The sequence below is a fragment of the Solanum stenotomum genome, chromosome 6 (assembly GCF_019186545.1).
Source record: "Solanum stenotomum isolate F172 chromosome 6, ASM1918654v1, whole genome shotgun sequence".
NCBI lineage: Eukaryota > Viridiplantae > Streptophyta > Magnoliopsida > Solanales > Solanaceae > Solanum > Solanum stenotomum.
The window spans coordinates 45,877,018-45,904,997 of record NC_064287.1 but is presented as its reverse complement, the minus strand read 5'-3'; the positions used below and the strand labels follow the sequence as shown (position 1 = coordinate 45,904,997).

Sequence of the window (27,980 nt, the reverse complement as noted above, 5' to 3'; positions counted from 1 at the left end):
CAGATGAAGACAAACCTTAGCTTCTTCCCCATCACTCAGATTCAAACAAACAAATTGCAACTCTGCAAAAAAAGACTAACTAATTTATAAAAATTTAAAATACACTCATTTTTTTGACTTTCTACATATCTTAATTTTAATTATCAGACACTGTCCATTTCTTTAGCCAAATCTTAAGGCACAAATTCCCCTTTTGCCACATCCAAACTTTCAGTTCAGCCAAGCAATTTTCCTATAGTCTCCCTTCTTCTTCTTCAATGGCTACTGCAATTTCTTTATCATTTTCATTAGACCCTCAATCTCACCACAACTACCGTCATCATTTTCACCATAATACTAGCTTCAATTCACATAAAGCTTCAATCTTTACCCCAAAATATACATTCCCTTTTGTAATCTCATCAAAATCACGAACTTCAAATCTGATTATCCCACTTTCAACTTCCCAATCTTCTTCATCTTCTTCCTCAACATCACCATCATCAGTCCTCCAAACCCCACTTCAAACAGGTAGATTTCTCACAAATCAAGAACTTGCAAAGCTTGAATCTTTAGGGAAATATAGGTATTTTCAAGAATTGGAATCTGGGTCATTGTGGGTTCGTGTGATGAGGGAAGAAGAGATGGATGTTACTGTTTGGTTGTTGGCTGAGTCTTTTGCTGAGTCCATGTTCATGCCTAAAGGGTATGTGAAATTCTTGGCATATTTAGTGAAGCAATATATGATTGAGAGAAGAGCACTGATGCCCCATACTGCTACACTTCTTGGATTCTATAGAGAAAATGGAGAAGATGCAGATTTGCAATTGGCTGGAACTGTGGAAGTGTGTTTTGACAAAAGGGGTGCTAATGCTAATCCTCCCACACCTACACCTCCCAAGAACTCTCCATACATTTGCAATATGACAGTAGATAAGCTGCTTAGGAGGTGTAGTTTAACTGCTTCTTTCTTAGTACTCTCTCCGTTTCAATTTGTTTATATTACTATCTTTTTTAGTCTGTTCCAAAAGAATGTCTCTTTCCCCCTTTTTAGACATTTTTAAGATCACAAGATTCAAAAGTTTTCTTTACTTTCATAAACTCTGTGCCAAGCCAAAAGCAGAGAAATAAATTGAAACGGAGGGAGTACTTTGTTTCTTGTGTTAATTCTCAACTGATATATTATCAGTTCTCTATCTCAATCAACATATTGATGATGGGGAAAATTAGTTAATCAAGTTGGTTGTAAAAGACACGAGGTAAGGTATAACGCCAAATCTGACTCTGTTGTACTATTCAACTAATTGGTTGTGGTTGACTTGTTAGATATGCATGTATATGTTTTTGTGTGTGTGTGTGTCTATATATATGTGTGTCATTAACTTGTCAAATATATGCCTTGAGAGCGTAGAAGTGATTCAAGAGTTTACATGGATTCGCAAGAGATCATTCTCTGGCTGTATATGTCCCCTTCCCAATGTCTTTTTCTGTTTGAACTTTTGACATATACTTGCATAGGAAAAGTTGATGAATGTAATGTCATTCTTATTGGAAGAGTATATGGATGATGGACTAGTATTGAGTTTCGGTATTTGTTATTATCATTTTACAGAAGGGGCATAGGTTGGCATCTGTTGAAAGCAAGCGAGGAACTAATTTCTCAAATGAGTTCTTCTAGAGAGGTTTACTTGCACTGTCGAATGATTGATACTGCTCCACTCAACATGTATAGAAAAGCAGGATATACCATTGTTGAGACAGACAACATTTTTATCTTGTTGACGTTGCAGCGACGCAAGCACTTGATGTGCAAAGTCCTTCCAGATTCAGAAAGCCTTTTTGAAGTTGATGAATACACTTCAGTGGACACGTGAATATGTAAACATAGACAACTTTTGAGGTACATTATTTTCCATGGTCAAGCCCTTTTTCATCTCTTTACATGAAATTTTTGTTCTCTGGGATCTATCTGTAGTCTATTGTTCTGCGTTGTTTGTACATGTACATAATCAAACTTGATTTAGCTTTTGTTTTCCTTTTTATAACCTGAATTGGAGCTGAAACTTATATTAACCTTTACTATTGTATCTGTGATGAACTAATGAATCATTACTCCTTTATCTTCCTTAATTTTAACAAGAATGTGTCTGTTTTTACACCGGGGTGATAGCTGTCTTCAGCGTTCTATGCGTGTATGTAGTATCATCAGAGGTTAACTTTTCCAGGGAGTATGACAAACTTAAATATATCTATTTTAAAAGCAAATCAGCCAAGTGAAGTCTTAGTTTTCATTCTCTGATATGTGAGGATGAAACATTATGAATGTTATACATAACTACATATTTTAACAGGAAACTCAAGTAATTTTCTGATAAAATTGAGTTCATTTGACCAGAAATTCTCACCATTGATTCTATTAATTGGCAAACAAATGTGTACATAATCAAATCTCTGCACTAACGTGTTTGAGAAGAAGTGGGCTTGCCAGGAAAATAATAGAAGACATTCATGAGAATACTGTCTTCCTAATCTTTAATACCTCCTTGTTTTACTCAGACTCGTCCAGGCTATTATTAAATTATTAAGAAAACTTGAGATCTTCTGCTTGATTCTGGGTTGTGTTCTTTTATTACTTTGACAACTTACTATATCCTACCATCCTCATTGCTCTTTCCAATGTACACTTGAAACTCTCAGCTGATATTGCAAATTCTGAATTGGAAGAATCCTTCTTGGCGCATATTGATCAGATTTTGTGTCATCCATGTCAATCTGAGAAGGTCTTAGATCATTCTGAATGTATGCATAGTCATACTTAGCCCTTTCGTATTCGTGTGGAGGATCAGCTGAAGTTCTTTGATGCAGTCTACCATTGAGGGCCTTTCGCTACTGTCGGTTCTCACACAGCGAGATGCTAGGTTAGCAAACATGGTGATAGACTCCATTGTGTATGAGCTCCTGCTAATCTCAGGGTCAATCACCTTACGCAGCTTCTTCTTATCATTCAATATATGTCTCACCTGCGGTATCCTCAAAGAAGTGGATGTCAAATAGTGAAAAAATTTCCGAAGATATTTCATTTTTTGAACACTTTTCCTATATGATGCTAGGATTATTTTTTTGGTCGTTACCTGTAGTACTAAATTCTGATCACTTGGTCCAAGAGTGAGATCCACAGCCCTGCGTCCGGTTAAAAGCTCCAGCATAACAACACCAAATGCATAAACATCACTTTGTAAAGTGAGTTTTCCGGTCTGTTCGAAAATAGTATTAGCAAGGTTTTTCTGAAAGAAATGTTGATGAGGAATAACTTTTTTCTTCTATCAATACAATATTTATATCAAAAGAATAAAGAATGAGGAAAGAAATTTCTTGACATTCATTCACATGTTTGCGACAGAATTCAAGTAAAACTAGTCGTAATTCCTTCTAGCAGGTAGAACGTTAATATTATTTGTTTTGATAGAAGAAGAAAAAAAGGCTGACCAATGCATATTTGTGTGTATTTACCGTAGAAAGTAGAGGAAGGGCATTGATCATTATCTAAATTGACATTTAGCATCAGCATTTATTGAAAATGTTCATCACTCTTAAGTGAATAAGGGATTGGAGTGTGGGTTCGATTGCTCCATATCTATAAAGCAAGTCAAATAATTAGGACTATATCAATTCATAATCTCCTCCTTTTGTTAGTTTAGTTTCTCAATTTGGGGGTGAACATTTGTCTTAAAATGTCTTCACTACAGTAAGGTGTAATTGGAGAAAAAAGCTTAATAGTTGATATGTCAGTATTAGCCTGTCTGAAATGTTGACTAACTTAGATAAAGGCAATTTCCCTCACTGAAGTCGGATTTACTCAAGCTTGCAGTTCTGTTGGCATTGGAATGGAACATATCTTGTATTACGTTTTCCTGATGGATTAAGTTTTGATAAACATGAAATTAGCTACATTTTCATCTTATAAGATAGGATGGTTTCAGTTTGATTGAAGATCTATTCTGAACGTGAAACTGCTTTTTCTCTTGAATTTCTTTATTAGTTAAGAAGATACAAGGAAACAACATAACCACATAGTAGATTTCTCCTTGAATAATGAACCAAACATTAAGACCAACTCTTTTGCATGCCACTTTTAATTCTAAGAGAAAAGAAAGCTAGAAGAACAAAGAGCACTATACATATTTAAAAGGAAGATGAATTATGTATGTGGTTTCTTGTATTCCTTTCCCTGATAAGCTTATTCCTGTATACTCCTTTTTTTCGTAACGTTTTCTTGTGTGCTTAGGAGAAGTATTGTTAGTCAGCAGCCACTACCTAATGTATTCTGTTTCAGATTACTAATTATTCTCTCATTTTGTAGTTTGCATCTTGCTTTTGTGTAGTAACACTTTGGATTATTTTTTTAGTTTCTTACTCTCTTCATCATTCTTGTGTTATGGCTTTGTTTTGCTTGTTTCCTTTTTTCTTTGCTCATAGAGAGAGTACATTGTTTGTTTGTTGTAATGAAGAAAATCAATAGTACTAAATAAATATGATATCCAACTTTATAGAAACTTCAGACATAGATTTGATATGCAAGCAACTCACCAGTGTATATTCAGGGTCAAAATAGCCGAAAGTACCAAGTACCCTAGATGTCACACATGATTGCTGCCCCTCTGGCATCAACTTTGCAAGTCCAAAATCTGATATCTGTGCAGCAGATGAGTATTGATTATCTATTAGGGTGTGTTTGGTATGAAGGAAAACATTTTTCGGAAAATGTTTCCAATTTTCTCATGTTTGGCTGACTTAAATGTTTTCCAACTTGACAAAATGACCTCCCTATATAAACCAAGGAAAATATTCCAAAACTCTCCTTCAACCTCACCACCTGACCCTAACCCAACCCCAACCCCAACCCGGGATACTACTCAAGGCCTAACTCCCAACCTCGACTTGGAACCTGATTTTTGGCCCTGACCTTGGCCTCGACTTGGGACCCGACTCCCTATTATAGTATTTTTCGGGTTTGTTGTCTTAGTATTTTTCCCATATTATATCTAAATGCTCTTGAAACAATATTTTCTTCTTACGAACCAAACACCAGAAAATAAGTAAGAAAACCACTTATTTTCCAAAAAAACATTTCCAATTTTTTTTCCTTCATACCACACACACCCTTAGTTCTATGAAGAGATCCCCTCCTATCAGAAATATGAAGAAAATTAGAATGGATGAAATGTTGGAGTACCTTTGCATCATAACTAGTGTTCAAAAGAATATTGGTGGATTTGAAGTCCCTATGAATTATAGGAATTCCAACAGCTGAACTTGAATGCAGATATGCAAGTCCTCTTGCTGCCCCAATAGCTACCTTTAGCCTTAAGGGCCAATCCATCTTCACCTCTGAAATCCCTGCAGTTTCAGTGAGACATAGTTAGGCATCAATAGGTAAGAGTGTTCGAATCAGGAAACTTCAGCTCATAAACCAACCATTTAAATGATCTTGAAGGTTCCCCTTGTGCATATACTCATAGACTAGAAATCTGTGCTTTCCATCTGCACAATAGCCTATTAGTGATACCAGATTAGGATGATCCAGTCTGCTCAAAATATCGACTTCCACACGAAACTCACGCTCGCCTTCTGCTTCCTTGAATGAAGGTAGATCCATTTTCTTGATTGCTACAATCTTTCAATTGGCAAAACAATCAAAGTCTATATTAGTTGATCTGCTTTCTCAAGTTTCCAGTGTTACACTAGATGAGACACACATGAGGGTTTAATCATCTAATTTGTTATAACTTTCTCAAGTGAAACACGAAGAAAATAAACGACCAATGTGAAATTCTCTCCTTTAACTTGTTTGTCTTACCTCTCCAGACCGAAGTGTGCCCTTATAAACTCGACCGAACCCTCCTTTTCCAAGTAGATTGTCATCACTAAAGGAATTTGTTGCCTCCTCCATTTCTTTGAGTGTGAAAACTGATGATCCATGGCGTCTCTTTGCTGCAGGTGGATTCTGGTCTTCGATTTGCCAATATTCTACAGGTTTATATATCCCTGAAAACAATCATGTTGGATTTTATAACATGCAGAGGCTATATGCAACTCTGTGAAGTAATATGATGCAGCACAGGCAATCACAATAGCATGATAAACATTGCTGCTATATTAAGAAGGGGAAGGATACAACAAGGCTGAAACATACAAGGATTTAGCATATCCTCAGACTTGCTTCTCCTACGTTTGTTCCACACTGACACCAAACCAAAAGGCATGATTACTGTTCTTTCAATAGATTCAGATGCTTGCTTGTGTGTTCAATGATGTATTACATTTGATAAGACAGTAAACTTTGATGGAGAAAAGAATAAGTTGTAGAGAAATTAATGATAAAAAAAACAAAACAACTCGAAAACTACAGAATAATTAGGCATTCAAACACAACCATCTGAAGGAGAAAGAAGAAGAAAGAAAAAATAGATATAGAAATATATTGGAAAGAGGAGATAGATAGAGTTGTTTGAGAATCCTGTTGGAGTATGTACAAAGCAAATGAGAAGTTAGCTTATGACAAGTACTTGACATTCTAACAGCTTGTTTGGATGGTTGTTATTACCTATTGTATTCCGTTTTGTTGTTAGTTTAAATACAAAGTTTGTTTTGATTGTTACTTAAATTTTATTGTATTGTATCGTTTAATTCATCATTAGGTAACAAAGAAAAGTTTCATTTTGTCCAATGGTCTATTTGGCGTGACCGCGTCGTTACCTCTTTTTCTCTTCATTTTGTCTTTTACTTATTATTTAATAATCTTATTTTATCTTTTACACTATTTTTTTTTTTTGTAGTAGTAGTTCTTCCATGTACGTTATTTTTCTTGTAGGTTTGTCCTTCAAATAGTTGATATGTAACATTATGTAGCAACGGAAAAGGGTATAGTCTCTCCAAACGTTGTATTTGTTAACAAAATACAGTACGATACATTATAAAACAATACGTAACAACCATCCAAACAGTGTAAGCACTGCTATCACCCAACAACCTAAGGCTTATCACTTGAAGGATAAGAAAAGCAAGAGATGGAATAACAAGTTGCTTACCTTCAAATGAGAAGTGGGGTGGGTGGGTGTATGCCTTGAAAAGGAAAGAGGAGCTGCAAATTTAACATAACAATCTCTTTAAATTGCAAAATGCTCTTGTTGGAATGTCATTTTCTTGGATTTCTAAAAAAAAAAATTGCCTGAAAATTTTGGTTTTTACTGTTTTATTGATGTAACACTTAAATTTTGAGTGTTTATAAATCCATATTTTGTATTGTTGGTATGTTTTTATTCTTATAGTTACGGCTGGTGAAATATTAGTATTTATTGACGGTATGAAATGAAAATATTACGAACAAAATGGTTGCAAAACTTTGGAATGTTTGGTATATTCTTTTTTTTCAGTTTTAGTTTAATGTACTTAGAATGGATAAAGGTTGTCTCAATTGTAAAAATCGAAACATTAATTCTAACTCGATTTTGCAAGAGTTGATACATCAAAATCTCCCTAAACTATTCACGTTTGTTAGTTTAAAGTCGTGACCTCCTAGTTACATGGCAACAACTTTACTAGTTACACCAAAACTCTCGTTCAAAACCAAAAAATAAAAAAATGGGGGTGCAGGAAATACCAATATATCATTTATTGGTGAGCAATCTGTTTGTTAAAGGATAACTTAAGAGGGCTCTTAGGGACTCTCATCTTGAAAATGAAAAACTCTACCAAAGATTTTCTTCAAGTTAAATGCACAATCTTCCAGAAACCTTAGAAAGGATAACTTAGAGAGTTCTTCTGGGGTCGTGACAATATTGAATATGATACAGACTACACCATCATCAATCAATGCTAGTGTGAGGTAGCAAGTACATAGTAAAATAGTGAAATACGTATAAATCAATCTGAACATCACTATTGTGAAAAAAAGAAGTCATAGCCTTCAAGAAACATTGAGAAAGGTGAACCTTCTTGTGTACTAAAGGGGTGGGACTTAACTTTCATGCTCATGCATGTGAGCTAAAGGCAAGCTAGATCTCGTTTGATAAAAAGGTGCCACAAACTCTATGCTTTTATTTAGTTCTCAAAATGATCTAACGGGTCATTACATCAGTTAACAATGCTATGACTCAAATTGTAGAACTTTGGTATCACACTAATGCAAATACTTGACCCAAACACATGACTGAACTTGAAGCTTCAACCAAGGCTCATAGATAGGGACTGCACTTCATAGGTCGTTACATCAACAACAATTATTATGACACCATACGTTACTTAACAAACCTTTCTTCTGTCAACCAAATCATCTAGTCAGAATGACGTAAATTCGCAATTACTCCACATGAAAACACATTTAACAAGATTTGAGAAAGAGATTATGCTTATTTCATGTGTCATCTCACTCAAGAACCAAAATATAAGCATCAACACTCTTTCTTGAGAAACTCGTATCTTGAAATGTAGAAAAATGATTTCAATGGAAATACTGTTCGTAACAAACAAATGCACAGTTTGCCATAGGAATATAGGGTATAACTTTTACAAGTTAGTTACCAAAAGAAATGAAAAATTGATCTTGATTTAACGAGGTGCCTTCTTCTTCCCTGCAATTGCAACTTTCTTGCCCTTCAAAGTACGGCAATTGTTCTTTGTTCGCTGTCCTCTGCAAGGCAATCCTTGGATGTGCCTTACTCCTCTATAGCACTGAATCTCCTTCAACCTCCTAATGGCAAGAGCATTGAATCTCCTCTGATGCCAACACCACAAGTATATAATCATTTTCCCATTTCAAATAGGAAGCATCAATCAAACAAACAACCTTATACACAATAATCTCAATCGACATTGCCAATTGCTAAAAACAAGCTACCGATTTCTTTCTGTGATGCATTTCCATAAGAACTGCTTTTCTATAAGAATTGTTTAATTTGGGATAAGGCTATGATGCATATAGAAGCCATGATCCTACATACCCACCTAACAAATACTCCCTTCGTTTCGATTTGTTTGTCCGGTTTTGACTTGATACAAAGTTTAAGAAAGTAAAGAAGGCTTTTGGATCTTCTGATTTTAAACTAAAGATATGTAGAATGTACTAAAATGCCCTTTGATCGTGTGGTCTTAAACATGCCATATGAAAAGTTGAAACTAAAGAGTTGTCAAAATAAAAAAGAAAGAGGCATACTTTTTAAAATGGACTAAAAAGGAAAATACGACAAACAAATTGAAAAGGAAAGAGTATGCATTACATTTATATAAAGACACCAAAATCAAGTCACGTAAAGTATGTCCCTGAACGATTTCTACTATTTCAACCAAAGAAGATGGCCAAATGATGCACAAATAGATAGAGGACGAAAAGTTTCCACTAATTGACATACAAACAAATATCTGTAAAAAAAGAAAAAGAATGAGATACTGCAAACCCCAATCCCCCACCCCCCACCCTGCGAAAAACAATTTTGATTCTACAACCGTCCTTCCTCAATTTTTTGGGTAAGTTAATAAAAAATACATATAACAGATAGAGAGACCAGAATTGTAGCTTAGCAAGAACACCTTTTAAAGACTGACCCTCTAGGAAGGTAACTGCTACTACTGAGTAATGTCTCTACTAACTGAAAACCAAGCACTAAAATTCGCCTTGAGAAAAGTTCAAGTACATGACATTTTTTTATTTTAGTTTTAGACTTCAATTTATATTCTTCTGTTAAATCAACGGAGGCATTCTCAGATGAACTAAACCAAAGCAAGAGCCACGAAAAACCGCTCGAGGAAAATCCAAAAACAATTGGACAATAAAAAAGCAAGTCATTGGGCATCTATCTGTTACTAATTCTGTTGTCGATTAGTGTCTTTACAAAAGATTACAGAAAGTCTATATTTGGTTGAAGTTATGGAGCATGAAGATTGAGTTGAGCCATCCTCTAACTGAGTTAACACAAAGTTATAAATAGACAGTTCCCTACAATGCTACCTTGTTTTTCCTTTTGGCAGAATTAGTACATTTCCCTACAAAATGCTACCTTTTTCCCTTTTAGTAGGATTATTGGTCATTTCCCTCCAAAAATGTTGGTTAATATGCTTTCCTGCTCCAAAAACAACATACTAGTTTAAAATTTGGAATCCAAAATTTAGTCTAAGAAATGTATTTCCCCTCGAAGCAAAGTTCAGACTCCATGAAAAAGTTGGTAAAACTAATAGGTATGAATTATCAAGAAACTCTAGTCAAAATCAAAAGAATGTACTCTTCCAATTAAAAGCAAGATTACTAAAGTACATGATCTGATAGAAACTAACTTAAGACATCGTTCTCAGCTCAACTATGCTTTTTTCCATGTAAAAGTTGGACCAAACATTGATTTAAGATACCCCTCAAGTGAAACTATTTTTTTGGTTCAATTCCTATCTTGAGACAAAATGAATTAAATTTCTTAGAACCCCAAATGGCATAATGACAACAAGTTAAACTATAGAGCTAAAATAAACAGCAATCACAGCAAAATTACATGAACTAGAAATCCAAATCAAATTACCTAAGCATATAAGTTTCAATAAGCATATACACACTGGAACGAAAACAAACATAAAATGTATAAATTAGAGCAAGGAAACTCACAAGGTCTCCTTCAATCATGTACTTAGAGACTTCTTCACGAAGAGTGATAAGCTCCTCTTCCGACATGTCTTTCATCACTTTGTTCTCCATTTGAAGGTCTACCAGAATCTGGCGTGCAGCGGTGCGGCCAATTCCATGAATGTATTGCAGAGAGAACTCAACCCTTTTGTTGTTTGGAACCTCCACTCCTCCCACACGCACACACTTTATAACCAAACCTCCAGTCTACACAAAACTCATTCCAGTTCAAACTCAAAACAATCAGAAAAATGGAAAATTCAGCAAACCAAATTCAATTCCAACTCAAGAAAGTCCAAAAATATGAAAATTAAGCAACCCCAATTCAATCCCCCAGCTCAAAAAACGAAAACTTTAGCAAAAAAATCATGTTGGGTTACTGAAAAAAAATTAAGAAAAGACGAAACTCATTCCAATTCCTACTCGAAAAATGTAAGAAAAAAAATGTAATCTTTAGCAAACCCCATGTTTGGTTACTTAGAAAATTGCAAGAAAAGACAAACCCCATCCCAATTCCTACTCAAAAAATGTAAACTTCAGCAAACCCCACGTTTGGTTACTGCAAATTTCAAGAAAAGAGAAGGGAGTGAAGTGTACCTTTGGAAAAGATGTGGGAGTGGAAAAAGAGAGGGAACTGTGCTTGGAGATGGAAGATGTGTTGCAGATAAGGGAGAGGGAAGGTAGTACAGGAGTTGCTAGAGTTTGCGCCATTGTTGAAATTCTTGATTGATGAAGAAACGAAAGGAGAAGGAAGAAGATAGAGCCTTTTCCTGGCTTATTTTCTTATCCTTTGGGGAAAACTGGATAGGGAATGGAGTTCTTGTTTTCTACATGGTTTGCTAATATGGAGCCCCGGTTTTGTTATGAGTTTTTTTTTTAAAAAAAAAAGGAATTAATTTTATGGTATTCGAGCTAGTTTTTATACACCTCGACTAATTTCACGAGATGTCTATCACCTCCTACCAACTAACTTTGTCTATCAAAGTTCCTAGGTTTTGTTTGTATCTACTTACTAATTTGAACTTGAGACTTTATGGATCACTAAGCCACATCCAGTTTTTTACGAACTAATTATGCAACATAGTCCTTCGGCCATTTGCTTAACCAAAAATTTAGCCAAAATTTCAAAATTACTGAAATTGGTCAAAACCTTGTTGTTCCTCCTTCCCATTTCATTATTAATGGCTTCTAACCTTTTTCATCTTTTCAATTTCGCCATTAATGACTCCAGTGGCGTTGCTAGGATTTTTAATAAGGGGGTTTAAAATTTGAAGAACTAGACACATGAACTAACCGAGGGGGTTCGACATCTACTATATATATATAAAAAAATAATTTTAACCATATATAAATAGTAATATTTTCCGCCGAAGGGGTTCGGATGAACACCCTAACAGAGGGGTGGTTCCACCCCTGAATGACTCCTTTTCCTTCTTCCTACCTCTTCCTCCTCCTCCTCCATCTTCTTGTTCCATGTCGTTATTTTTTCTTCTTTAAATTTAACGTACAGTAAATGTGAATCGTTTTGAGTGAATTATATAGTAAAAGACTCAAAACGTCAAGAGGATTTCATATCTAAATTTTGAGATTGTTTAGAGATGATTTTTGAGTTCATCGAGATTAAATAGTTAGTGTATACTTTTAGTATATCATAACATATAGTCACTGTATACTTTATATATAGTTAAACTATATTCAATTTTTTGAGTGTATCATAACATATAGTCAGTGTATACTTCATATTTAGTTAAACTATACTCAATTTTTTTAGTGTATCATAACATATAGTCAGTGTATAACTCATGTGTAGGTGAGATATATTGTATAGCAACTGTATACTTTCTATGATTTTTGGCAAGCTATGTTGTATAGTCAGTGTATGCTTTTTGCGACTTTTGACTTTTTTATGTAAATAAACACATGGTTATATTTATTGTAAACTAGATACTTTATTGTATATATTTGAAATTAGCCCTTTAATTTGTAATAACTAAAATGTCATAATTCGAACTCTGCTCTTTCTGGTCACGTTGTTTCAATTTGTTTGTGTTACTTTTTCTTTTCATCCGTTTTAGAAAAATATTTTTTTTCTTTTTTGACAATTTTTTAATTATATTTTTTCACATAATATATTTAAGATCACAAGATTAAATGATATTTTGATATATTCAACATATTGATAGTTTAAAATCATAAATTTAAAAGTTTTTTTACTCTTTTTTAAACTCTGTGTCACGCCCCGAGCCTACACCCTGGGTGGGACTGGCACTCGAAGACCATTGCTGGTCTCAAGCGAACCCTTGGCCTGGCTTTCTGAACTTAGCGGAAGACTCTAAGCATGATTACAATAATCAAAGGAACTTACTCAAATAGCTCAATAATATAACTTAGAATGTTAGAAGAATTAAACATTCAACTTGGCCAAAATGGCCACCCAAGTCTTTAACATAATATAAAATGAGAAGACTAAAGAACTAATAACTGACTGTCTATGAAGCCTCTAAAATAACTGAGAGGGATGTTGGGACAGACCCCACAACATCCTAATGAACTAAAGTAGAAAGCAAATGAAGGAGTCCTCCGAAATGCAAGGAGGTTCATTGTTTTACTAGGAAAATATATTAAAAGAAAAATGACTGAGTTTTCGGAAAATCGATTAAACCTATGGTTTAAGAGAAATTGAATTTCCAAAAGAACAGAGTCGCCACTTAATTTTTTTTTTTATAAAAATCAAGAAAAAAAAACTTAAGATTTTCAAAAGACTCAAACAGATTAAAATCAATTCAAAATAAAAAGGGTTCGAAGTTCAATGTACATTCTGAGAAGGTGTTAGGCCCTCGGAATGCCCGCTAACTTGCGGTTGACCGGCGATTTGACTAAATGACTTTGACTAGTTTTTTAGGAAAAGAAGAAAAAAAATGTTTCAACATAAGAATGATGATTTACGATGTTTGTTTAACTTTGAGAAAAATAGTTAAATAAATGACACGTTTTATTTTTTTATAGAAGAGTATCCAAAGTGAAACAATTGAATTATTATGCAAGTGAATAGAATAAAAAGACTAGATTAATTAGAATTTATCTTTTTGAATCATTTTTAAAAAATAACTTGAACCGATAGGATTAATTAAAGCATGAAACTATTTTGAATGAATTGAAAACAAAATATAAAGTTTTGACTAAATATCAATAAAAGCATGAGAGTTGATAAAAAATGAATGGTATTAAAATAAACTAACATAAAGAATGTTCATCTTTTGGGGAATTAATTAAATTAAAACCAAATCACATAAAAAGGGTTAGAGAGTTAATACGAACAAATAAATAGTGGCAATAATAAGAGGATGCCCGAATTTGGGCCAAATCTGTTGGACTTTAGGCCCATTTTCGCACCAAGGACCTGTGTATACAAAAAATGTATATCGATGTATATAGGCCGTATTTCGATCTATTTTTGTGTATATCGGACTGAATACTGAATGTATGCAGTCCATTTTGACCCTTGCAACCTGCCTTTTATTTTTTGAACCTGCATATCTGTGTTTTTTCCATGTATATCAACGTATACAACGGTGTATCGCAGTGTATATTGGCTTGTACACCATTCCGTTTTTGACTTCCTAGCCCTGTAACTTTGATTTTTCAGCCTTGTATACTGCTTTCCATTCGAAATTCGAATATTTGCTTTCCAATTCTGAACTCGATAATGAAAAGAGTGATGCGCTTCGGGCCTAAATGGCCCATTTAATGATGCAAGAAGATGATCTAGCCCCAAATGAATCCTCCATAGTTGCTCACAATAAACAAAACAAAGTAACACTAGTCAGCAAAGAGTTAACAAATCTTAGATGATTAAGAAACAACTAGTTCTCACGTGATTTTGCATAGGAAACAACTATGAGAACATAACCAGCTTTGCACATATTTTTGATACAAGAGAAAAGTGTGCCAGTAAGGAACAATCCAACAAATACATGCATGTTAAGAGAAAACTAATTAACTATATACCATGAATCAAAATAATTAACACATTGGACTAAGATTAATGCAAAATTATACCGAGCTGAACATGAATGACCAAACTCATAGGGATTGGAAGTAATCTCGGCAGATATATAAAAATATAAATCACAAAGGATCACATCTTGCACAAAACAGAATTACTACGTGAAAAATCATGCCAAACCCAACCTATACATCAAAGGTGTACTCAAACAAAGGCAATAATCTAGCACACGTATATGAGAATATTTTGAACACGTGAATATGACTTAGGAAACAACCAAAGCATGCTGGAAGCATACAACTTTCAGCTCCATATTAGATGACTCCCGAGATTCTGCTTTGTCTTATTTTATTCCATTTTTTTTTAAAACAAAGAATAAAAAGAAAACCAACATCACAGTAGCAAAAACAAAGAAACTCTAGATGCCAAGAGACCACGAGAAACACAACATGTGTATTCAATGACATTTTAGCAAGTAAACTCAAGATAAGGGGGGAGAAAAAATAACCTCGAGATAAACACAGAGGAGCAGCGAAGCTAAGCATGAGAAAGTAAGAATCGAAAACATACTACTATTAGACGGGGGAATCGCTAAAGGGTCACATACACAAGAAATCAGGATATCAAGAATTCAATGACCAACATGAACAACACAAACCTCCGAGACATTGGAAACACCATTTCGGAATATAAACGATAAGAACATACTATAAAGGAGGTATTGTTACCTTTTTCGGAGCAGCGTTCCGGGACAACGATCTATAAGATGCTTCAGCACCACGAGCGGGAACTTTGAGAAACCCGACTAATACCCTCGCAACTCACAAAGAACGAGAAGAGGAAATATGTATCTAAATATATATTATTATTATTTTTTTTGGACGATTCTTACAGCTTTGGAAGAGTTATTTATACTATTTCTTGTCAATTTTCTCCCCAAAATTTCTTTCTAACTTTTCCCCAAAAAAAATCCCTTTTTCAATGAAGCTGAAAAAGGGTTTTTATAAAGGGAGATATGGACTGAAATAAGGGGGAATTGGGAGGGAATTTCAGATGGATTTTTTATTCAAAATTCAAAATTCCTAAGAGATAAAGGTTGCTGACTCGATTTCGTCCCTATTCTCAACGGAAAAACGATCTTAGACGCTCGATTTGAAGAGCAAGGACGAAAGAGATAGGAGATTTCGACACCTGGAAAATTCGGCAACGGTCCTTGTACGGAGAGAACACGTCGAGAGGAGAGAGGGAGAGGGACGCGAGAACTGGATCGGGTCGCTGCTGGATTCGCTGGTCTTGCCGTGCTTATGGGCTCGGGTTCGTGTCGAAGAAGAAGAAGATGACGTACAGGGGGTCGGGTCAGTACTGTATTGGTATTTGCTGGTGTCTTTTTTTTTTGGTCTTGGGGTCATTGGTTTTATTGTTGTTGTATAGGCTGTTGTTGTATTGTATGAATGTGGGTTGGGTTAAGTAAGAAAGAATTGGGCTTCTAAAATGTTGAATTGGGCTTCTAGTGGGTTAAGTTGCATGCTGGAAATTGCAAAATAAAAGGGCCCAAAATGGTTTTGTCCCAAATGGGTGTAGAGAATTTGGCTAATAACTAAATAAAATGAATTAATATAAATTAATTAATAAGCTTTTTAATCTTAACGAAATAAAATAATTAACTCAATTATAAACTAATTATTTCCAAAAATATAAACTACTCCCTTCGTCCCATTTTATATGATGTACTTTGATTTGACACAAACTTTAAGAAAAATGGAAAGACCCTACAATGTTCCAAAAATACCCTTATTAATAAATCTAAATTGTTAAATAAAAAAAAACTATATCTGACTTTGAATAGAAAAGTTTATGACTTTTCTCTCTCATAAGTTAATGTCACATCAGTCATTAATACAAATCCAAAAGAGTCCAATATATTTTTTTCTCTCTCTTCTTTCTTCTCCACTCTCCATTCTCCAGTATCTCTCCCTTAATCTTTCAATGAAGAAGAAAGACTCCAAAATGATTAAGTTTTTGCCATTGCAGGTAAAAGTACTTTTTTTCCATGATTTTAATTATAGTTTCAAAAAATTGATAACATAAAAAAAATGTGGGAAAAGATTAAAATTTTCAGTTTCTAGCGCCAATTTTTTTGCCAAATTTTAAAATATTATCTAATGGACTCCATATAAGTAGAGATATTTCATCTTTAATTTTTCAATTCTTCCTTTTACATTTTTTCCAATCAGTGATCTTAAAATGAGTGTTGAATTTTCAGAAGATCCAATTACCACAAAAAGGCGATTGAATCTGAACAACCGTCGAGCAATTGCGGAGTGGCTTTTGAAAGAAAGTAAGAATGGAAAACTTAAACATGGTTCTGTAAAGGAAGCAAATATTTTGTTCAACACATCAAGAAGTACCATTGATCGTATTTGGAGACAAGCTAGATTATGTGTTGCTAATGGTGACATGTTAAATGTTTCTACTAATCTTGGAGGCAGAGTTGGGAGAAAACGCATACAAGTCGATATCAACCAATTCAAAGAAATTCCACTATGTCGTCGAACAAATATTCGATCTCTTTCTTTTGCAATAAATATGGCAAAATCAACAGTTTTTCGACGTGTGAAAGAAGGTGCAATTAGGCCACACACCAACGCCATCAAACCACATTTAATCGAAGAAAACAAAAAGGCGAGACTTCGATTTTGCCTCTCAATGATTGATCAGAGTACACTTCACTCAAATCCCATGTTTATAGACATGTTTAATTATATCCATATCGATGAAAAATGGTTTTACTTATCGAAAAAATCTGAAAGGTATTACCTTATTCTCGAAGAAGAAGAGTCTAATCCGTATCGTTCTTGCAAAAGTAAAACTTTTATCACAAAAGTTATGTTTATGGCAGCTGTTACACGTCCTAGATTTGACGTTAATGGAGTTGAGTTATTTTCGGGAAAAATAGGAATTTTTCCGTTTGTAGTTAAGGAACCAGCCAAACGGAATAGCAAAAATCGAACAGCAAGAACTATCGAAACAAAATCGATTTTATCGGTGACTAAAGATATCACAAGAGCTTGTTTGATAGAGAAAGTTCTTCCAGCCATTCGATCAAAATGGCCAGCTTCAACGTCAAGTGCACCCATTTTCATCCAACAAGATAATGCAAGACCACATATTGGTGTTAATGATTTGGAATTCATGGAAGCCGCTCAACGAGATGGATTTGATATTAAGTTATGCTTTCAACCCCCTAATAGTCCTGATCTTAACGTTTTGGACCTTGGATTTTTTAGAGCAATTCAATCTCTTCAATATCAAAATGCTCCTTCAAATGTTGATGAATTAGTGGAGGTTGTTGAAAAATCATTCAATGAAATGAAAATAAAACGACTCAATCATGTATTTTTGACTTTGCAATGTTGTATGAATGAGGTGATGAAAGATAGTGGTGGCAATAACTACAAAGTGCCTCATATGAACAAAGAAAGACTCGAAAGAGAAAATGATCTCCCACTTCAAGTTCGTTGTGATGTTGATGTTGTTAATCAAGTTTTAACTCTACTTCAACAGTGATGAGATTACAAGTATTTAAACAACTTGTGTTTTTGTACATTTTGATGTTTATATTAGAACTTTGCAAATTTAATTTAATTTTTGGATAGTTTAATGTTTATGTTAAAATCTTGCAAAGTGTAATTTACTTTTGGAATAGTTTAAAGTTTTGTTGGGACATTGTAAATTCAACATGTTGAAGTAAAATTTTCATTTTGGTAAATGTAAGAAAATTTTACTTCTTGAAGTTTATATTTGAAAATTTTCATTTTATTTTTATTGTAAATCTTAACTACAGAAAAATGAAGAAACATTCATCAAAAAAATTTTAAAGTTAGGACAACTTTTGATCGTACATTCTTTAATTTTTAAAAATAAAAATAAATTTACATTCACATGGAGTACTTCACAATTCTATCAATAGTGTAAAAGAAAGAATATGATAAAGTGGTGAAAAGAAGAATAGGTTATGACAAAGTATTGAAAAAAGGGTTAAAGTACTGTTGACTATCAGTAAAAGGAGAAAAATAGTTGTACTTTATTGCATTTTAATAACTTTTTCTTTAAATTAAAAGAGTGCAACTATTGAAATAATGAGATTCAAGAAGGGTAAAATAGGGATAATGTCATTAAATATTTACCAAATAAGGAAATGTGCCATTCTTTTTGGGACTGACTAAAAAGGAAAGTGAGTCATATAAATTGGGACAGAGGGAGTATTATGTAACTAAACTAATTAACCGAATATTTAAGTAAAACTAAAATCTTTTTTTTTTGAGACGATTTTCGAGTAATCATAAGATATATTAATTATATACGTAATTATGAAATATATATATATTGCCTAAAAATTATAAAAACAATAAAATTAATTAAAAGTAACTTGAAAATATTTTGAACTTTATAAAAACTAATTATTTCAAATTGTTTGAAGTTTGAGAAGCTCGATGATTAATTTAAATTGTGGAGGTCTAAAGTTGGGTGTCAACACTCACCAACAAACTCTGAATGCTCAAGCTGGATCAACGAGACGATGGATGCTGATCTTGGTTACATGTGTTTGCATCATAAGACGATGCAGGCCAACTGGCATCAGTACATTGAATGTACGAGTATGCGAGTTGGAATGCTAAACAATACATAGGCTTGAAAGGATTCTGAAAGAAACACTTACCTTGGCTCTTCTCAACTCATGAATAACTTAACTAAAAAATAAAGCAATGAACACATGCAATATATGAAAAGCTTTATAAATCAATAAAAGTAACCTAGATCATTAAAGGAAATGCAGTAACAAACTCAACTTTACTCATATAATAAAATAATATAGTTTCTGTGGGAGATTCTCTAACCGACAACCACCATTATGAGCCTAAGTGGTAATACAACGTCTTGCTCACGCTGCCAGAACTGTCCTATACTTTGCCGTCATATAGAACACTTAACTTAGTGGATCCAGTAGTCTATGCTAAAAACATCTTAAGGAGTCATCTAAAAAGTATGATCATTTACTACCCATGATGGCTACATGGTTTATGGAGACCTGAGTTAATATGAACTCGCATCCCCATATCGGTGCTCAATACTACTCCCAAAAATATACTTAGCTCATATGTTTTAAAAACAATCTTCTTTCTTTGGTTTGAGATAATTACTCAAAACTTAGCTTAAAAACTCTTTTGGAATCGATGTTCCCTTTTCTTGCTCAAATGTGAAACATTTATAAACTCTTTGGGAATACTTAGTTCCCTTATAGTTTTTTGAGAAATGAACTCAACTCTTTACTCTTTGCTTAACTTGAAAACTCGTGTCTTAAAATGAATTTAAAACATTATTAAAGACTCTTGAAAATTTTAACAAACTTTGCTTTGACTTGCTTCTTAACTTCTAGACTTGACTCTTAACTTCTTTGACTTTGATCCTAACTTTCCTTGAATTGAATTATGGATTCAAGGTTCATGATCTCATGTTTATGGATGATTTCATGGTGTTTAGATGTACCTTAGAGTGTTGAAATCAACTTAGAAACATAGGTACATTGCTAAGGAACAAGAACGAAAAGGTGGGGAACGAATGGGGAGAACTGTCACGACCCGATTTATCGAGTCATGATGGCACCTACTATAACCCGCCAGCAGGTAAGCCAACCCGTAACCCGGAACAACAAGTAATGGGTCTGAGGGTAGAAATTAAACAAGAGTAGGCAAATAACAATATAAACAGGCGGACACAAACCAAAAACATATATACAAATAAAGATCCCTCCCAGAACCTGGAAGTCACTAGTACAGAGCTACTACAAAATGAGTACAAGTCCTAAAACCGGACAACAGAGACTGGACTGTCTCGAAAGGAAAAAGACAAGTCTATATATACAGATGGAGACTGAAATAGTACAAAACGCCGTGTGCTCACCCCCGTCTCCGGATAAGTCTACTCCAAGCTAGATCAACGCTGGCTACTAGTGCTCGGACCTGCATCACAAAATAGATGCAGAGCGTAGCATGAGTACCAAAACAACAGGTACCCAGTAGGCATCATCGGCCGACTGAGCAAGATAAGCAAAAGTAAACTGAAATGCAAATAAAGGGTCACATCAAGTGCAAAGAGTAGTAAATGGGGGGTATGTACACGAGCGTACAGGCAACAAAGACAAGCAATCTAACTAACTCCGCCGGGCTCCCATAAACCCGACGGGTACGCTCGTGCACAATAAAAGAAACCACCTGCACGGACCCCCATAAGCCCGGCAGATGGACCGACAGTTGAAGTAAAATAATGGAGCTAGAAGGTCTATCACAATATTACCAATTTCCGGACTTGTAACTGAACCATTCCCAATCATATTCCAAGATCTCATTACGTCCCGGACTTTAACCGGAATCTCTCCAACCTCCAAAACCTCAACCTGCAGATGAGAGTAATCAAGACTAAACTGAAGCTTTAGTGAGGAATTGGGAATACACCACGTGCAAGCTGGACCACGGACTCGAACCGGGTACTATAGCTAATGAGTCAACCTATATGGGCTGGACCACGGACTCGAACCGGGTGCTGTAGCCAAAGGTCGGGCACGGGTGGGCTGGACCACGGACTCGAACCGGGTGCTGTAGCCAAAATCAGATCACAGGTAAGCTGGACCACGGACTCGAACCGGGTACTGTAGCTAAGCCTGGACATAAATGAGCTGGACCACGGACTCTAACCGGGTACTGTAGCTGAAACCAGATCACAGGTAAGCTGGACCACGGACTCGAACCGGGTACTGTAGCTAAGCCTGGACATAAATGAGCTGGACCACGGACTCTAACCGGGTACTGTAGCTGAAACCAGATCACAGGTAAGCTGGACCACGGACTCGAACCGGGTACTGTAGCTAAGCCTGGACATAAATGAGCTGGACCACGGACTCTAACCGGGTACTGTAGCTGAAACCAGATCACAGGTAAGCTGGACCACGGACTCGAACCGGGTACTGTAGCTAAGCCTGGACATAAATGAGCTGGACCACGGACTCTAACCGGGTACTGTAGCTGAAACCAGATCACAGGTAAGCTGGACCACGGACTCGAACCGGGTACTGTAGCTAAGCCTGGACATAAATGAGCTGGACCACGGACTCTAACCGGGTACTGTAGCTGAAACCAGATCACAGGTAAGCTGGACCACGGACTCGAACCGGGTACTGTAGCTAAGCCTGGACATAAATGAGCTGGACCACGGACTCTAACCGGGTACTGTAGCTGAAACCAGATCACAGGTAAGCTGGACCACGGACTCGAACCGGGTACTGTAGCTAAACCTGGACATAAATGAGCTGGACCACGGACTCTAACCGGGTACTGTAGCTGAAACCAGATCACAGGTAAGCTGGACCACGGACTCGAACCGGGTACTGTAGCTAAGCCTGGAAAAAGTAAGCTGGACCACGGACTCTAACCGGGTACTGTAGCTAAGAATCAATATCCAACCATCCGTCGCGGGAAATATCACCAAACCGATTACCATAAATAATCCTTTTAGTCCGACCCTCATATACCCCAAATCGCCGAGGAAGTATCCAATAATGAGTAAGCTAGACCACGGACTTTAACCGGGTATTTGTAGCCGATATAAAAGCAGGGCATTATGGATACAAGGTCATAAGCTGAGTTACCGACTATCAGACTCAAGTCTGCTATATCAGTCTACAAGGAGCTAACCGTCCGAAACGACGTCGGAAAAAGTTCTACTGCCCAACGACATCCGAAATCTCGCAAGTCTATGGCAACACTAGTCTAAGCCTAGACTAAGGCCAAACATACTTCAAATCAATATTATCATATACACCACCAGATATGGCTATTCAATAATATCAAGAGACATGCTGTCATAATCCAACACTTTCCCGAAATAAGGTCTAAGGCAGGAATTATAGAAATTTAGCATGCTCGACACCCGAACCCCTCCATACTCAAGCAAATCAATAAACAATTGCCTAAACATGCTCAATCTCACGAGAGAAAACCATAGCCTACCTGAAAGCCGATCACGCGTGCTCCAACTCACGGTACCGGATCTTTTCCTCTCCGAACGGTCTCCAAATGCTTCCCCACTAACAAAAGGTTAATCACCTCGTCATTACGAATATATTGACACTAAAATTATATTTTTCGGAGACGGACCCAAAATCGGGTCTAAAACGGGATTGTGGGGCCCACACTTAGAATCTCAAAATCGAATCCGTGGAAACGTCCCAACTACCTTACTAAACTAATATCCCAAAATTTTAGCACAAACAGATGCCCACAACACCGCAAATCAGCCACAATAATTAAAAAGGACAGCCCTTTCATCATCAATTTCCGGAAAAACGAGACCCTTTCAACCCAAACAGATTATACCACGACGATCCTTGCGAAAAACTCTACAAGTTAGCCCCAAGAATGACTTAAAACGGACTTACGATGATCAAGATCTCACATTTCAAAATTCAATAACAAAACCATCCGGAAATCACACTGGCAGTGGCTAAAATTGATTTCTTACCTCAAACGAAGCCTCCCCTCGAGTTTTCGAGATCACCGCTAGATTCCCCTCGAAATTCTCTTGAAGTTTGCCTTTTGAATCACTTAATTTGGACTCAAAATGAAGGATTAATCTCAAGTTGAAGTTGAACAAAAAAAAATTGGACGAATTCGTTCTTAAAATCTGGAAATTTCCACCTCTGCCACGTGTCGTCACGTGGCTCTGCCACGTCACCACCGCGTCAAAATTTTACAACCCTTCAAACTTAAATTTCGATGTTTCGGACTCGTTCGGAGTCGGAAAAATACAAACCTTATATGGAATTTGATTGGAAACGACATTTCGGACTCAACGGTGAAGGCAGAATTTCCATTTGGAGCTCGCTTCGACGAAAAGTGGGTCCCACACGCAGTATCATTTTGAACCAGATTCCACAACTGCCATCTAAAGCCTCGGGAAGTGAACAAAGGTCGTTCTAGACCAAAATCAATATTCCGAAGCTAACCTAGCTGTCAGAATTTTAATCTGAGCACGTCTTCCAAAAAGGTTGACCAAAGTCAACTTTTTAAGTCATTACAAGAACTGACGTCCCTAGCGCTCTGAGAGGAGCGGGGCGCCAGCCCTCAAACATCAGAGAAGCTACTGGGGCTGGGTGAACTTCAGAGCCCCTTTTGGGGTGTGCTGGCTAGCGCGACGCCCCACCCCCTTCCCCAGGTTTTTGACGATTTTTCTTCTCCGTTTTTCATCTCTAAACTCTCTTAGCTTCCATGGTTCTTTCCCCAAACACTTAGGATCAATAGAACCCTCAACATTACAACAGATTTAACTCGAAAATTCACTCGAAAACACAAATCAAATCAACAAGAAACTTCAACAACACAACCAATCAAGAACTTAACGATGTCCTTCAAAAGCTTCACTTTTTAACATGTAAACAACCCAAAATCGTTGAATTGAAACAAGTTGGTGTGTGGGTGAACTAACCCATCACTAAAGATCTCACATACCTTGTAGGGATCACCCCCGACGAATTCACTCGAACCGCTTGGATGATCTTGACGAATTCTTGACTTCTTCTCCCGTTCTTTCTTCCTTTCTCTCTTCTCCAAGCCCTAAGCTTATTCTAATTTTTCAAAACTGAATTAAGTTATGTTTTTACCCCAATAAACCCCTAAAAATGAATTAGGAATTTAATTAGAGAAAAGACTAGTTTGCCCTTCCTTAAATCCGGATTTGGACTTTCCTCAATCTAACTTCCGAAAGGCATAACTCACTCCTACGATATCGAAATCATGCAAACTCGGCGGCGTTGGAAAGATCTTCCCAAGGTCTTTCCAACCATATCAAGAACTACTCCTAAATCATCCCCATCTAGGAGTTATAGTCATTTGAAAATGACCAAAACTCACTTTTCTAACTTGGACAAATTTTCCAGATTATTCTTATTCTTTCCAAAAATAAGTATTTTCAGATTTTAAACTCTCTCTAGTCGTTTCTAGGTACGAGATGTTACACTCTGCATCAAATCAAAACCACACAAACAAACTGAAATGAGAAAATATTAGCTTTATAAAGAAATATCTACATTCCATTTCCGATATCCCTCTTTTAATCTCAGACCTAACCTAAATTTTGGGGCAGTAAAAAGGCGAGTTGAAAATGAATTTTTTATGATCACTTACCAATTGAATAAAGAGAAAATTGATCTTTTAAAATTTTGTGTGTATAAAAATAAAGATCTCTCGTGGGTAACAATAAAAAATTCTTATAAACAACATAAGATTAGAAGTGGTTATAAAATAATAAAGCAAGAACAAGAAGAATATTGTAGAGAAAATTAGAGAGAACCTATTTAGTTAATCTTTTTTTTTTTTAATAATTCAAATTAATCTGTGTGTCACTGCTTTAACCTCATAACAAATTCAATTATACTATTTTTGAGTAAATTTTTTTATAAATTTTAATACTCCATTAATTTAGTAACTTTAATATTATAAGATTATAACTAATAAATTCCATGGCTTACTAATCCAGTAAATTACATCTTAATGGTACTTCAAACGATTCTTGTGAGTAATTTATTTTATAAATTCCTAAAAATAAAACACCTTCCAACTGCAAAATCCTACGAATTTGCTAGCAATAACTAGTAACTGTTTATTCGGGATTATTAATAGCAACTTAAATGCCACCCATTGAAATATTTAAAATTTATGCATATTAGATGTTTATCTCAAATAAATGAATGCATTATATGTATTGAAACATGCACAATAATTTTTAATTTATGATTAATTAATATGTATTTTTACTTTATTAAATCATTTAATACTCTTAATCTATTTTTAAATATGAATTGTGGTGCAGTGGTGAAACTGTTTCACCCTTAATCAGATGTCTCATATTCAAGCTAGGTATGAAAATGGGCCCGCAATGCACGATTCGAATTTAGTCGGGACTCCAATACAGGTAAGAAAATTTTGTTGGGAACACCACTTCCAAATGAGCCCAGTGCACGATCCAAAATATACCCTTCATCTTCAATATAGAGACCATTTTTAATGCATTATATTCTCCAACTACTTCTCATACAACTTCACCGTAAATGAATTTAACATTCAACTACATTCGTATGTTTGTAATTAACACAATATAGGTAGTAGAAAGTAGCTAGATTTTACAATTAATTAATGTTCACCTAGAGGTCACTACTTACTATATATATAACTAATTCTTAAAATACTTTTACTTCATCACATCAAGCAATATTATAGTCTCTCAATTAAAAAAAATGTCATCCAATTTAGGAAAAATTGATGTTGAAGTTGAGGTGAAAACTCCAGTAGACAAATTTTGGAATGGCATTAGGGACTCAACAAATTTGTTCCCTAAGGCTTCCCCTAATGAATACAAGAGCATTGAAGTTGTTGAAGGTGATGGCAAGTCTGTTGGTTCTGTTCTATTGATCAAATATACTGAAGGTATGTTCATGCATTGTTTCCTCATGTTTTAATTAATTAACGTGTTGTAACAGATAACTTACTTTTTTTTCAAATTCCGAGTTTCGTTTTTTTATGGATGGTTTATCGGTTACCTGATCACTATACTACAAGAAAATGGGTCATTAGCAACGAAAACTAATTATTGTGATTTATAGTACTTTTTACGTAATTTCCTAATTTAATTTCAAAAGATTTAAAGCTTCTATGTCTAATTCACAATTAAAGTTTAGAAGTTCAAATCTCAAAATTCCAGATATGCGCACATAAATTAGAACTCTAAAGGTGAAAGGTCCATGAGTTCTCATGAAAAGAATTTTTACACTACATGATATTGTCCCATAATAAGTGAAATCCTTTCAAAATGGTAACTTTTCATTCATGAGTACATATGGATAGAAGCAAACTCAAGATTTGAATGCTTCGGGTGCACCAATATTATGTTAGCTCAAATATTAGCTCAAAGTTAAACTTAAAATAAAAGCAGTGAAAAAGTGCTTTAGCTGGATTCAAACCCTGGTCTCACAGGTGATTCCTCTAACTTGTACCAACGGTACTAGGGCACTCATATGCTCTTCATGGGTGCAATGTTAATTATATCCTAGTTTCTATCAGTTTCTCAAAATTGATATACATATATACACATGATTTTTTCGACAGGTGCTCGTGCACCCCATTTATAGGTGTGGGTCCGCCAAATTAAAATATGACATGTTAAGTATATATACTCTGTTCTTTTGTTCTTTTTTTTCTAACTTTCATTGTTCATATAGGGTTTCCATTGGTGACATTCTCAAAAGAGAAAATAGAGTCAATTGATGAGGCAAATAAAACATTGGTTTATTCAGTTATTGATGGTGAAACCTTGAAATACTACAAGAGTTTCAAAGGCAGCCTAACTGTAACTCCAAAGGGAAATGGAAGTTTGGTTAAATGGTGTTGTGAATTTGAAAAGGCAAGTGATGAAATTCCTGAGCCACAAATTATTAAAGATTTTGCTGTCAAGAATTTCAAGAATCTTGATGCTTATCTCATTGGAGCATAAAGACCTCATGACATGCTGTGTGATAGAAATAATCTTCACATAGTATATAGTTTTAATGAATAAAATTACTTGCAGGAATGTGAGTAGCTACTTTACTTTTCCTGTCATGTAAGTGTAACAAAAATTTGAATAAATAAAACTATAATGGGGGTAAGACCTTATTACTATATATACTCCCTCCCTTTGTTCACTTTTATTTGTCGTATTTTACTTTTAAAGAGTCAAACTGTATGAACTTTGACCAATATTTTAAGATTATAGTTTTTTCAACCTATTAATTGAGAAGATTGACCAACTAGGGATATGATTGGGTAGTAAGTACTCCTTTCATCCTTAAGCAGAGGTTTCAGATTGGAGAAGTGGCATAGCTACACTCATGTCAGGGTGTCCAATTGAACACCCGTCGGAAAATTATATCGTACATATAGGTAAAATGATAAACAAAGTGGTTAAATAACATATTCTGAACATCCTTGATGCAATAATATGATGTTGCCCAGTGGTTTCAAGTGCCTTAAAAGAGCAAATAACATACAAACTTAAAGTGTTTGTGTGTTTGAAGCTTACTAGTAGTAGCTCTTTTTTCACTTTTTAAGGAGAGCAAGGCTCACTTTAGCACCTGGACACTCTTTGTGAAATTCAGGGCTCACTTTAGCACCTGGACACCCTTTGTGAAAATTCTAGCTTCCATCACTGGGTTGGAGTGCCATCGGGTACAAAGTTGCCTTTGTTAGG

At 35.3% G+C, this 27,980-nt stretch overlaps 5 protein-coding genes and 1 long non-coding RNA gene across 6 annotated transcripts; 3 read left to right on the top strand and 3 right to left on the bottom strand.

The window, feature by feature from the left end:
• Positions 1 to 186: 186 nt before the first annotated feature.
• Positions 187 to 6,559, top strand: LOC125867037 (uncharacterized). Its single transcript, XM_049547460.1, has 3 exons — positions 187 to 928; positions 1,592 to 1,879; positions 5,977 to 6,559. Exons 1-2 carry the CDS (start codon positions 258 to 260, stop codon positions 1,851 to 1,853), a joined length of 933 nt encoding a protein of 310 aa, XP_049403417.1. The 5' UTR covers positions 187 to 257; the 3' UTR covers positions 1,854 to 1,879; positions 5,977 to 6,559.
• Positions 1,969 to 6,337, bottom strand: LOC125867027 (probable serine/threonine-protein kinase PBL28). Its single transcript, XM_049547448.1, has 7 exons — positions 6,173 to 6,337; positions 5,837 to 6,024; positions 5,455 to 5,653; positions 5,213 to 5,376; positions 4,567 to 4,671; positions 3,111 to 3,233; positions 1,969 to 2,999 (listed from the first exon to the last, which is right to left on the bottom strand). The coding sequence occupies exons 1-7, from the start codon at positions 6,240 to 6,242 to the stop codon at positions 2,763 to 2,765; spliced, it is 1,086 nt and encodes a 361-aa protein (XP_049403405.1). The 5' UTR covers positions 6,243 to 6,337; the 3' UTR covers positions 1,969 to 2,762.
• A 1,899-nt stretch (positions 6,560 to 8,458) lies between the features above and the next one.
• On the bottom strand, positions 8,459 to 11,454 carry LOC125867043 (30S ribosomal protein S13, chloroplastic). The gene is made up of 3 exons (XM_049547465.1): positions 11,240 to 11,454; positions 10,625 to 10,849; positions 8,459 to 8,754 (listed from the first exon to the last, which is right to left on the bottom strand). Exons 1-3 carry the CDS (start codon positions 11,351 to 11,353, stop codon positions 8,587 to 8,589), a joined length of 507 nt encoding a protein of 168 aa, XP_049403422.1. The 5' UTR covers positions 11,354 to 11,454; the 3' UTR covers positions 8,459 to 8,586.
• Positions 11,455 to 16,892: 5,438 nt separating this feature from the next.
• On the top strand, positions 16,893 to 18,215 carry LOC125868810 (uncharacterized). The gene has a single exon (XM_049549362.1). The coding sequence runs from the start codon at positions 16,893 to 16,895 to the stop codon at positions 18,213 to 18,215; it is 1,323 nt and encodes a 440-aa protein (XP_049405319.1).
• Positions 18,216 to 20,420: 2,205 nt separating this feature from the next.
• On the bottom strand, positions 20,421 to 23,360 carry LOC125867054 (uncharacterized). The gene is made up of 3 exons (XR_007446601.1): positions 23,223 to 23,360; positions 22,712 to 22,788; positions 20,421 to 20,668 (listed from the first exon to the last, which is right to left on the bottom strand). It is a non-coding gene; the product is annotated as an uncharacterized LOC125867054 (long non-coding RNA).
• Positions 23,361 to 25,954: 2,594 nt separating this feature from the next.
• On the top strand, positions 25,955 to 27,413 carry LOC125867046 (MLP-like protein 423). Its single transcript, XM_049547468.1, has 2 exons — positions 25,955 to 26,182; positions 26,974 to 27,413. Exons 1-2 carry the CDS (start codon positions 25,993 to 25,995, stop codon positions 27,243 to 27,245), a joined length of 462 nt encoding a protein of 153 aa, XP_049403425.1. The 5' UTR covers positions 25,955 to 25,992; the 3' UTR covers positions 27,246 to 27,413.
• Positions 27,414 to 27,980: the final 567 nt, after the last annotated feature.

Excerpts from the sequence above, each read along its gene's own strand:
- LOC125867037 (XM_049547460.1), top strand. The coding sequence starts at position 258 with ATGGCTACTGCAATTTCTTTATCATTTTCATTAGACCCTCAATCTCAC. Across the intron at positions 929-1,591 it reads GTAGATAAGCTGCTTAGGAG|AAGGGGCATAGGTTGGCATC; the intron begins GTGTAGTTTAAC and ends ATCATTTTACAG.
- LOC125867027 (XM_049547448.1), bottom strand. The coding sequence starts at position 6,242 with ATGCCTTTTGGTTTGGTGTCAGTGTGGAACAAACGTAGGAGAAGCAAG. Across the intron at positions 6,025-6,172 it reads TGAGGATATGCTAAATCCTT|GGATATATAAACCTGTAGAA; the intron begins GTATGTTTCAGC and ends GATTGTTTTCAG. Across the intron at positions 3,000-3,110 it reads ATCAGAATTTAGTACTACAG|GTGAGACATATATTGAATGA; the intron begins GTAACGACCAAA and ends AGGATACCGCAG.
- LOC125867043 (XM_049547465.1), bottom strand. The coding sequence starts at position 11,353 with ATGGCGCAAACTCTAGCAACTCCTGTACTACCTTCCCTCTCCCTTATC. Across the intron at positions 10,850-11,239 it reads CTCCCACATCTTTTCCAAAG|ACTGGAGGTTTGGTTATAAA; the intron begins GTACACTTCACT and ends AGTTTTGTGTAG. Across the intron at positions 8,755-10,624 it reads ACATGATTGAAGGAGACCTT|AGGAGATTCAATGCTCTTGC; the intron begins GTGAGTTTCCTT and ends TGTTGGCATCAG.
- LOC125868810 (XM_049549362.1), top strand. The coding sequence starts at position 16,893 with ATGAGTGTTGAATTTTCAGAAGATCCAATTACCACAAAAAGGCGATTG.
- LOC125867046 (XM_049547468.1), top strand. The coding sequence starts at position 25,993 with ATGTCATCCAATTTAGGAAAAATTGATGTTGAAGTTGAGGTGAAAACT. Across the intron at positions 26,183-26,973 it reads ATTGATCAAATATACTGAAG|GGTTTCCATTGGTGACATTC; the intron begins GTATGTTCATGC and ends TTGTTCATATAG.